General features: G+C 32.8%; 1 protein-coding gene across 1 annotated transcript; it reads right to left on the bottom strand.

The window, feature by feature from the left end:
* Positions 1-1008: 1008 nt before the first annotated feature.
* LOC144435483 (uncharacterized) lies at positions 1009-3071 on the bottom strand. Its single transcript, XM_078124077.1, has 3 exons — positions 2891-3071; positions 2444-2533; positions 1009-1664 (listed from the first exon to the last, which is right to left on the bottom strand). Exons 1-3 carry the CDS (start codon positions 3069-3071, stop codon positions 1009-1011), a joined length of 927 nt encoding a protein of 308 aa, XP_077980203.1.
* Between the last annotated feature and the right edge of the window lie 9514 nt (positions 3072-12585).

Below are 12585 nucleotides of genomic sequence, written 5' to 3'. Positions count from 1 at the left end.
ATCTGAACTCATCAAAGACATTAATGTAGAATTATAACTGATTCTCAGAAATATGGTATCTAGTATTGACTCCAATTATTGGATTTAGAGGTGAATTGGGTAGATTTCCTTTACAAATAAAAGCCACAGTTGCACAGATTAAATATTGGAACAGAATTAAAAACTTACCACATATTTTAAAATGTGCATTAAATGAGTAAAAACAAATAAACTAGAACTGGTTAAATCATATTAAAGAAACATTGGTTGTGAATGATTTAGATAAAGTAAGTTCTCATTATAATGCAAACAATGTCACACTATTGTTAATTCCAGTAACATTAAAACTAACTAATGATTAAAACAAGACTCGGAAGGAGGAGTTAAATCATCAAGACAGTAAAGGGGTGAATGAATTAGGAACATACAAGTTCTTTAAACATAATTTTGAAGTCAAGCATTATTCAAGGAATATCAGGGATTTTAGTATACGGAAATTATAATCAAAATTTAGATTATAAGTGATCATACTTTAGAAATTAAAATTAGGGAGGAGATCCCCCAAGAGTTCCCGTTGATTTTAAAATTTTGTAAAAGATGTGATTTAAATTTAGTTGATGATGAGATACAATTGATTTTAGATTGTTCAATTTTCAGCATACAAAGAAAAAAAAATAGTTTGAAGAATGTGATATAAAAATCAGTATTATTAATAGAGTTTTATCATTTTTAAATATTATGCCAATATCATCTTCCTCGTGCCAAATTTTTGAAAAACTTGTAAAGATATAAACTTGTAAAAATATTAATGTGTTAGTGTTAGAAAGAGAAAAAATTGTTTTGTTGTTGTTGTTAATATTGTTGTTGTTGTTGTTGTTGTTGTTGTTGTTGTTGACGATACAGTTGAGTAAGAAAGTTATTATTACTAATCAAGGACAACATATGGTATATGTAAGACATCTATCACTTATTATTGTATAAACAAAGAGATAATTGTCATAATATAGAATAAATTACTACATTTATCAATTATGAGATGAGATAACCATTAAAGGTGTTGCCATAATGAGAATTACCACCAGTATAGTAGTGAAATCTATAACTTGTACTTGCCCCTAACACTAATTTGACTTGATTACCTTGATCTAGATGTAGCATACCACTCTGAGATTGCATTCTATATTCTGATTGTGATGTCTGAGAGATTAGAAACTTGTACTCATTATTGAGTTTCAATGCAATCCACAATTTCTTACCAGAATAAGAAAGGAATGTAAAAGAGAAATAATAGATACCAGGTACTTGACAGGTAAACACACCAGTATTGATATCAATATTGGCATTCTCTTGTACAATGCTGTGACTGTAGGTGATAGTTTGTTCAGAACTGGTTCCAAACATACTACTCTGTCTTGCTACAGAGAATGCTACCTTGACCTGGGTTGGTATCTCACCTTTCTCTCCTTTTACACCTGTTAATCCAACACTACCTTTCATACCAACAGTACCTTTATCACCTTTGACCCCAGATGGACCAACAGGACCTCTCAAACCTTCCATACCATTATCACCTTTGACCCCATGAAATCCATCAGTACCATTCAACCCATTTACTCCTTTATCTCCCTTGGCACCTTGTGGACCAACCTTTCCAGGACGACCAGTTTGACCTTTGACCCCAGTACCTATAAATAGACATGATTGTATATTTTGAGAATCTGAGTCTTAGTCATAGGTGTTTTCAGGTGGTGAATATTAATGCTAAAGATAATTACAGAATTAAATAAATATTATTTTATAATCAATATTATTATATAAATCAAATTCTGCAGATGTTAATACCATCATTTGAAGATAATACGGATAGCTTTGTAGCACAACTGAATATACTTAAACTATTTATTTCTTAATAATGATTTGTGTCTGTTAGTCAAACTCAGTCCTATTATAACATGTACATGTACTCTTTAATTAAATATGACTCTGATATCTGATACCAGTCACAGTAACTAACTTCAAAGATATAATGAACTAAAGATGAGGTTTTTTTAAATCTACGGATCTTTTGCGAATTGATTGGGGGGGGGGGGGGGGGTTAAATATTAAAGTGGCCATATGGATAAGCATTGGGAGTTTATTTTGGTTTTTTAATTTATAACAATTTTATCATAACTTCCTACTTGAAAAATCATGTGAAACAACATAGACTATAAGTCTGTGTTTGCAACTCAATACATTGTAACAAGTTAAAAGAATGTGTAAAAAGTTTGTTATTGTATGTATATAACAAAGATGTTACACATTTATTAATCTTTTGCAATTTATTGAGTTACAAACAAGAACTTGACAAACGTTTCACATTAATTTTTCAAGTATGAAGCCATGATGAAAATGTTTTATAAATTCCAAATGTAAAATAAATACCCAATCCTTATCCATATGGCCAGTTTAATAGTGTGCTCACCTGGTTGTCCTATGGAGCCAATTTCACCTTTATAACCTGGTTCACCCTTGACACCTTGCGTACCAGCTGGTCCTATTACACCAGGTTGGCCTGTATATTAGAAACAAATTATGGATGATATGGATTAAACTTAATTGTGATTGAGTTTGTCAAAAGAGTTTGATGAAAACAAATTTGATGATTTCCGTATATCTAGTTCCACTATGGGAAAAGTACAAATACTGGACCAGTAGGAGTTTGGACGGCATCAGAAGCCAGAAGAGTATAGACTAGTATTTGAGTATAATGGCAACTGGGAAATAACTAAAGGTCAGTGGCTGTTGATGATTAGATGTGATACAGGTCAACTTTGGGGCAGTAAATCCCACAAGTTCAGTCATAATCTTGAACATAATTGAGGTTGTCCTGGAGGGGCCTGAAGGTCCTAATAGAGAAAAGTTCAATTACCTTGTCTACCCACTGGCCCAGCAATACCTGGAGCACCAGGTTGTCCTGGAGGGCCAGCAGGACCTCTGGTATCTGGCCAGGAATTTGAACAGATGCTTAAACATTGACCATTCTGATTGATTTGTGCTGTGGATGTTTGAATAATTACTACCAGTTGAAGAATCAACACCAATTTATCCATCATGAAATGTAATCTTCTAAAAATTAAAAACAAATAAAATATATTTACTGTAAAGTTTATCCCTCTAAGGGACCGGACAGTTTCTTTGGCCAGGTGGGTGGGGGTGGGGGGGAGGGTCATCCTATATTTGAAATTGGGAGTAGGGGTCATGCTGTTTTGAAAATTATGGATGGGGGGGGGGGGGGTCATTGTGTGGGATATAGCCTTGAATGAAATGTGGTACATGTAAATATTTGTTCTTGTATTACCTAGCTACCACACTAGTTACTGAACATGTCATGTAAATGCTTGGCTGTTTCACAATCAATGCTTCACTTATATTGTACTTTGGGGCAAAAGTGAACTTGAAGGTTTTGTTATGTAATCTTCAGAGATAGTGTATAAAAGCTAGAAGTTAATCTAAATTGTTCTACTCGTCACTATGAACTTGTCAGAAGGGATTAATACACTTTCTGTTTTGGACACTACATGTTATCAGATTCCAGTTTCTATTATACACTAGGTATGACCACCTAAAATTTTCTAACATACCGATGACTTTATTATACATAATATACATGCAATATTAATCCTTCTATACCAATGTTACGGGCCCATTTTTATGTGACATCATCATGGAAACTCATTTCAAACTTACATTTACGTTAGCTTTTCGAAACTTGGAAATATTACCTCAATGACTATGAATAACCTAAACGTTGCCTTAATAGAAGCAAAAAACTGCAGATCTGCCAGGGGAAAAACACCAAGGACTCCCTCACCCCCAGAGGTCACTCATGCATTCAACCAACAATCAGATGCACCAACAACCTTTTTACTGTCATAATGGTATTAAACTTTTCTTAAATATTTTCACCCTATTCTATTAAATTTGAGATGATATTGTCTTTTAAAGATGTGAAATGTTTGCAAAAATAAAGTCTAAAATTGCCTTAACTCCAAATCTCCCCTACCAATGATATTACCATTAGATGTGCTGACCTTTACTACATGTATATGTGATGCTATTTAACTTTTTAAGAACATATTTCAACCCTCTTGTAAAGCATGGATTAAGTTATTGCTAAAGGGTCTAAATAGCCTAAATATTGGCTTTAAGAGTAAAAAACCTCCAGGGCTTCTAGAGAGAGACCCCATTGGACCCCCACATGAGGTGGACATATCCCAGTCTCAAGCTCTTCCCCTATTACTGTCAAGATGCTATCAAAGTATATTTCAAAAGTATTTCGGCCCTTAGATGTTGGTGCTGTTTTGTAAAGCTTGGAAATTGTTGTCTGAAAGGGTCTGAATAGTCTCAAAATTGTCTTTTAAGAGTAAAAAACCTCCAGGGCTTTTATATGAGGGAGGCCCCCTAGACCCTCATCATGTTTTACAATTAAGAGATGGGGGTGGGGGGGTCTGCCTGTTTTTGGTTTTACAGATAGGGGGGTCAGTGACTAATTGTCGGGCCGATTTAAGAATCCACCCCCCACCCCCCACCCCAGGCTGGGGAAACTGACCGGTCCCTAAGTGTGATCATAGAAATGTAATTATAATAATATTAATGAAGAGATAGATTTGAACTTTATGTAAACAAAATTCAAACAACACCCAATCAATAATCCACTGAATCCCATTTGAATCTTATTCATTTTGAAAGAACCAGTTAAATGTAAATGTCAAAATAATGTACAGTTACTATTTCAAGAAAGCTTGCAAGTGATCATATGGGGTTAGACACTTGAATTGAGTCTCCAAGTATTATATTTTTTTAGTTAACTTTATATGCAGTAAAATATTAATTTGTGTTTAAAAATTTTATGGCCACAATTTCAGGAAAAGAGCGATATAACTCCTGAGTACCAAAAGTATTGCCTGTGTGTATTTATTTTCTTCTATATTTACAAGTACCTGTAAACATTATTGAAGAGAAAAAATTTGCATACATTTTCAATGTTTTATTCATTACCAACCCTGTAATATTTACAATATATGTCATAATTTGACTGTTACTATGGGCTTGGTCTTGTTGCTAGTTATTTTTGCATAAAAGCTTGAATGTTAGTTCACTAATTGTTTACACATTGTTGTTTTTATCTTTTTACCATCATTTTGTTGTTGCTATGGATGTTGCTAGGCATATTGCAAACATCTTTGAATGTTTATTCATTTGCCTATCCATCCCTGTTAGTACCTTTCCAACATCATTTGGCAGGAGTTATGGGCGTGGTCTTGTTGCTAGGCAGATATGTATATTGTGTCTTGAACAATATCCTAGCTAGAGACTGAAAGCAACATCCATACCAAATATCAAAATTACAAATCTTCCCAGTCATTTTCGACTTTAAGTTTATATAGTCACCCACAGATAGGCAGACAGACTTTATCCGTTCTATTACATGAATGAACCTGATATAGTTCAGCTGTCACTATGCTAAAAGTTGTTAAATTATGTCATATGCCTTATGTTTAAAAACAATTGTACCACATTATAAAATTTAATTGATCTTTTTCAACCTTTCCCCGATTGTCTTAAAGTAATTACAAGAGTTTTAATGTAACCTGGAAGACCCACTCCTCAAGGAAATTACAAACAATCTCTATTTTACCAGCAATAAATGTAAAAGTTGTTGTTTTGGTTTTTTTTTAAAAAGAATCATGAGTAGGAGTATATATAGTAATTTTTTTTAGACAACCATAGCATCAGTATGGTTTCAGAAAACAGTACAGTTGAAAACTTTCACTTATCATTTACTGGATAAAATGGACAAACGGAATTCTACTGTTGGCTTTTTTATAGACTTCTCACAAGTTTTTGATACTGTAAATCAGTACATTTTACTCTCTAAGCACGAACACTAAATGGCGTCATAGGAATTCCGTTTAAAAGCTACCTAAGTTCAAGGTGTCAGTTTGTTAGTATAGGCAATACACATTCTAAGAAATGAAACATAACTTGTGGTTTTCAACATGGGTCTATTTTGGGCCTAATTCTTTTTCTCATACATCAATTCATTCCACTCTATGAATTTATTCCACTCTCCAAAGAAAGGTTCCTCATTTTTTGACATTAGTGATGTATATTCTGCTTTCCATAATGTAATAATTAGTGTGACGCCAACAAGCTAAAAGTCAATTCTGGCAAAACATTAATACAGTCATTGTCAGTAGACACAAATCTCTCACTGTCCAGGGTTTAATTCACTTGAAAGAGATGAACATTTCTACTTCAGATTCTAAATCTGTACAATTACATACATGCTGTGCAACACACATGTTCTTCCCCATCATTGGTCTTGAAGTTTGGGGTAGCATTTATCAGCCTAATATTTCAAAGAAGTTCTCCTCATTCAGACTAAAATTGTTCATACAACCACATCCAGTATATCCATAATGCCCATACAGATCTGTTATTTAAATGCCTTCGTATTTGAATTGTTTACAAACAATGGGATTATCAAATAGGAATTTGTGTGCACAATGTCATGAATAATAGATTTCTGCCACACTTATCAAATATTTACTCCAAAATTAATCATTCTTATGAGGCGAGGCAACAAGAACGAAATGATCTTTTCCTCCTCAAATACAAAATATAGTATTGGTTAATTCAGTGCAATATTTAATAGTGCTAAAATTTGGAATTCAATCCCTTCATACATAAGAGGTACCTGTACCTGTTCAGGAAGTACCTCCTAAACCAATACTAGATGCCATATCTTAATATTTTTTATTATTTATGATCACACATTATAAGTTCGGCCATTATTATCATTTCTTACTTTAAATGTGTATAATATTGACTAATTTTCATCATTGAGTGAGGTCAAACTCAAGTAGTTCTTTTTGTTAATTATTTTTGTCCTCATTCCCACATCTGTTCAAATTTACTTTGTTGTTTAGGCCAGGGAAAATAATAAAGCTGTTCAATGGGCCCAACCTACCCATATTTTTGGCATTTCAATTTTTTGGTGTGTTTTTTTTGTGATGGGCAAAATATCCATATGCAGGCTTCACATCAGTGAAACTGGACTACTATTCACACTTTGTTCCAAAATTATTTAATAAATGGATTTCTTTATATTTTCTGAATAATACATGTGACCTAATAATTCTGAGTCAATTCTAAATTATACATCTATATATATACAGTGGTTTACTTGGCTCTGATGATGCATACAGTGGTTTACTTGGCTCTGATGATGCATACAGTCGTTTACTTGGCTCTAAGCTGTTGCATATCAAACCTGCATGAAAGGAACAAGCAGAATTTACGACAATGGGAAGGGCGCAAAGGAGAAGTCAGTGAGCCATCAACATTCTAATAATCTGAAAGGGGACTTGAAATGGTTTTGCTTTTCATTTGTGATTTTCGGAACCAAATTAAACTTATCAGGAGAAGTCGTTTACCAAGTGCACATCTACAAAATATCTTGCAACCTTTAATTGGTACTGTAACAACAAAATACACCATAGCTAAGTTATATGTACTGCATAGTGAAATTGTTTCAATTCTGGTATTTTAAGACTAATTATTCATAAAGTGATTGTACTTTAAATTATGTCTTTAAATTGTTTGATACTTTATGCTTCTATTAATGACCTCCTACATGGTCTACTTAAAAAAAATGTTCATCATCATCTCCTCCCAATCAGTAGCAATCATGGTGATAATGTCTTTCTCCAAAATAAAGTATGTAAGATCTGCAGGTTAAGTACCTTCATGTATAGGTTAAAGTATTATGACACATCTCCTCATACATGTGAAATCTACATCCTTTGCAAAGTAATCTTGTTCAGACTGTTATTTTACTTCCAGTTATAACTGTTATTTTAATGCATCATTGTACTGTATAATGTTACATCTCCAGTGTAGTAGGTGATGGGGGGGGGGGGGGGGGGTGCATGCATGGCTACAATAATTTTATGGTAGGCCTTAAATCTTTTTGAGAGAAAAAGGGATGAGCGTATAGCTATGAAATATGTTTAAGCGTAAATTGTGTAACTGTAAGAAATCGCTTGCCATACAGACATGAAAATGGATAAATATCAAAATGACTGTGTACGTGTAAACTCAACTTGAACTGTTTTGCCATCGTTATATATGACTACAAAAATCGACCTTAGCTAAAATATGATGTACTAGGTTACCCGTTGAACTGCTTTTTAATAAAATTTCTGGCCTTACACATATATTTTTATAGTTTCAGTTGTATAATTTTTAATCTAGTAGAAATAAAGTATTAAATTTATCGTTTTAAAAAAAAGGTATAAAAGCAAATTCAAACAAACTTTACTCTTGGTGAAATTTACATGTATAGGTGTTCAAGTACCCCCCATCAAAGATTTCATGATTTCATGACATCAATAAAACAATAACCTTTCATTCTAACCTGAGACTGCAAGCTTTTTGTGTACTAAAAATTACATTTTTCAACCAAAAACACACCTATGGTGCTATCATTTTCATTTGAACAATTTTTCAGCTAACATCCTATGTAATGTCCTACCAAATACCAATTTAAGTATATCAGTGTGGCGGCTTTTGACTTTCAGTTGTTTTCACACACATGCACAGACACTTTACTATGACTATAGCTAACCTGAACTACATATTCAGTATTCACTTGTGCTAAAAACATTTATCAAAAAAGTTTGAAAAAATTCAAAATTGTCATTTATGCTAATAATTATTCATATAAATTAATTGTTCATATCAAATACAAAACAGAAATACCATCTTCTCATGAACAAGTCAAAATTGCCTCCCAAAGGAACATGTTTGACAAACAACCTTGAAAGCTGACAAATTTTTTACCCAAGTTGAAAATAGAAAAGAAATTATGGAAGGCTGCTGAAAAAATACCAACCTTGAACCTCAAATATGGTCTACTCAGCTGACAAATATATTATAATAATTTAATAACAATTAATTGGTTGAGTTCATGCATTGTGATTGCAATAAATTCTGTACATTCTTACCTTGGATTATTGTCTGTAGATGGTGCACAAGTCGACCAAGTTGTCTTCTGTCAAACTCAATTTGTAGGAGTCCACGTCTGCTGAACCATAGGCAGTGTCTCCCCTCCACTGTCTATGGCTGAACTAAACAGAGTTTGTAGTCAGTACAACTGTAAAAGGGTTTACAAAAGTAATGTGGAATGATTTGAAGTGACCTGTTATGATATATTTATATACAGAAATATTTGGGGGTGTGTTCTCTTTTTTCTCTTGTTTTGATTGGACATCTTAACTCCTTGATAGATTTGTTGTTGTCCTCACATCCGCACTTGCCCATTTCAATTAAGTTAAGCAGACAAGTCCATCTAAGTTGAGGAAAAATATATATTCTCATTAATTACATCAGCTTCATATCTGGAATAAACCAGATTTGCTATGTACAATGTTTATGGATATTGATACTACAGTAATTAAGTTAATATATCTATACTTGCCATCCTCATCCCATTAAAAAAAGTACTGAGCATTCTGAAAAGAAAAATGTAGTTTATCATTAAAAAATAGTCTGGGTATTTATAACTGAAAGATCTGCGACTTGTGTGAACCACATACATGTATAAAGACTTAACGAGGAACAACTCTCTAGTCATTTTTGTAAAATTTGGATTCTGGAGAGTCATCACCGAATGATTTTATGTCATTTAATATACATTAATTGCCTGAAAAACAAAATACGTTCAGAACTCTTGAGAACCTAAAGTATGCTGGAGTGGTGTTCCCCTTTAAAGAAAATACCACTCAGTGACTGCATGTACATGTACCACTGTCAAACTTATTGCAGCTCTGGTAGTTTGTTTACTGAATAGAAAATTCTTGAGATATAACACAATGTACTACAATTATGTACTGATAATATCAAAGTTTAAGAAGTTCCTCATGGTTTGTATTTTTAAAATTGTTTGACTGGATATCCTACTTGCATTCATTTGATGGGACATTTCCTTCTGAGGCTGGTGATAATGTTATCTTTAGTACCACATTAAATGATATCAAAGATATCCTTAAATCATAAATCATTTTGTTTTTCTGTCAACTGGTCTTTCCGGATAACACACATCAGTCAGGACTATCCCGGCAGTCGTGTAAGTTCTGAAGTTGACAGTTCAATTGAGTGATCAACTCTGACTATAAGTCATTTTTACACAGTGTATATTTAATGTCTTTGAATGGAAACTGGAAAGTGACAGAACAGAACCATACTGTCCGTTTTTAGGAGTGCAACAAAATACAAACAATGGTCTGGTTTGTGTGTTGACAATCATGCGAACATTTCAAAGCCCTTTCAGAAACATTGCGTGAAGTTCTTGACATACTATTCTCCAGGGGAAAAATGCCTAAATAGGCCCTGGCAGTAGTTTTGGAGAAGGAGATTTTTTAAACTATTTTCACCAAAACCCCTACTTTACACCTAATTAGCATATTTATGACCCAATTAAATTCTCTAGGTCTGGGCATTTTAATTAAGCCACCGTCACACCAAAAATTCAGCTCTATTGGCCAAGTTGTTTTGGAGAAGCTTTTTGAAGTACATGTATTAATTTAATAATAAAGTTCCATTTTAGACCTAATTTGCACATTTATGACCAGTCAAATTCTATTAAACAAAATTATGATCTGTCCATTTTAACGCACCTTAACACCAAAGTTCAGCTCAATTGGCCAAGAAATTTCGGAAAAGAAGATTTTTAAAGTCTTTTTACCAAAAAGTCCCATTTTAGACCTAATTTTCATATTTATCACCAGATCAAATTATTTTGGACAAAATTCAATCTGGGCATTTTAAGACACATTCACACCACATTTCAGCTCAATTAGCGAAGTCGTTTTGGAGGAGATGATTGTTTAAGGTATTTTGACCAAAAAATCCTACTTCAGACCTAATTTGCATATTAATGACCGGGTCAAGTTCTCGACAAAACTAGATCTGGGCATTTTATGCCATGATAGCAATTCAACCTGTACTACATGTATCTATAAATTGCATGTTGGGGGCATTATTATTATTTTAATCAGACAACTAACAATATCCAGCCAGTAAACCAAGATATTTTCGCCACAAGAAAACTTTTAGTCTTCAGCTAGTTTTCAAAGACTAATTTATACTAATTACCAGATGTACAAGATGTCATTTTAGTCACTACTTATTTTTACTAATTACCAGAATGGTATACATTGTGTTCATGTACAAGATACCATTTTAGTCACTACTTATTTTTACTAATTACCAGAATGGTATACATTGTGTTCATGTACAAGATACCATTTTAGTCACTACTTATTTTTACTAATTACCAGAATGGTATACATTGTGTTCATGTACAAGATGCCATTTTAGTCACTACTTATTTTTACTAATTACCAGACTGGTATACATTGTGTTCATGTACAAGATGCCATTTTAGTCACTACTTATTTTTACTAAGTACCAGACTGGTATACATTGTGTTCATGTACAAGATGTCATTTTAGTCACTACTTATTTTTACTAATTACCAGACTGGTATACATTGTGTTCATGTACAAGATGCCATTTTAGTCACTACTTATTTTTACTAAGTACCAGACTGGTATACATTGTGTTCATGTACAAGATGGCATTTTAGTCACTACTTATTTTTACTAATTACCAGACTGGTATACATTGTGTTCATGTACAAGATGCCATTTTAGTCACTACTTATTTTTACTAATTACCAGACTGGTATACATTGTGTTCATGTACAAGATGGCATTTTAGTCACTACTTATTTTTACTAATTACCAGACTGGTATACATAATTGTGTTCCTGTACAAGATGCTATTTTAGTCACTACTTATTTTTACTAATTACCAGACTGGTATACATTGTGTTCATGTACAAGATGCCATTTTAGTCACTACTTATTTTTACTAATTACCAGACTGGTATACATTGTGTTCATGTACAAGAAGACATTTTAGTCACTACATATTTTACTAATTACCAGACTGGTATACATTGTGTTCATGTACAAGATGCCATATTAGTCACTACTTATTTTTACTAATTACCAGACTGGTATACATTGTGTTCATGTACAAGATGGCATTTTAGTCACTACTTATTTTTACTAATTACCAGACTGGTATACATTGTGTTCATGTACAAGATGGCATTTTAGTCACTACTCATTTTAACTAATTACCAGAATGGCATACATTGTGTTCATATACAAGATACCATCTCAATTTTATTTCTTATATATACTTTTTTTTCATATGTGAGTCTCATTCAGGTAGTTATGTTTTCTAATGGTCTCTGTGTTATTGATTTCTTCTCATCAGATCACAGGGACTTGAAATTATCATAGTTGTTTACAAATAGTAAGGTTTTTTTAATTGTTTACATTCTTTCTATACATAGTTATTTTGGGTTGTTTGTTTTTTTTTGGGTTTTTTTTAAAACATTTTTTTGCTCTTTAAAAAATATCTTTTCCCACCAAGGTGCCATGTAATAAAGTGATGATTTGAAAACTTTGTGTGTTTTTTTCCTAA

Source organism: Glandiceps talaboti, chromosome 5 (genome assembly GCF_964340395.1).
Source record: "Glandiceps talaboti chromosome 5, keGlaTala1.1, whole genome shotgun sequence".
NCBI classification, from domain to species: domain Eukaryota; kingdom Metazoa; phylum Hemichordata; class Enteropneusta; family Spengelidae; genus Glandiceps; species Glandiceps talaboti.
This window is presented reverse-complemented; position numbering and strand designations above follow the sequence as displayed.

Coding starts and splice junctions, on each gene's coding strand:
- LOC144435483 (XM_078124077.1), bottom strand. CDS start 3,071: ATGGATAAATTGGTGTTGATTCTTCAACTGGTAGTAATTATTCAAACA. Junction 2,534..2,890: donor TGGGCCAGTGGGTAGACAAG/GTAATTGAACTT, acceptor TCTAATATACAG/GCCAACCTGGTGTAATAGGA. Junction 1,665..2,443: donor TGGCTCCATAGGACAACCAG/GTGAGCACACTA, acceptor GTCTATTTATAG/GTACTGGGGTCAAAGGTCAA.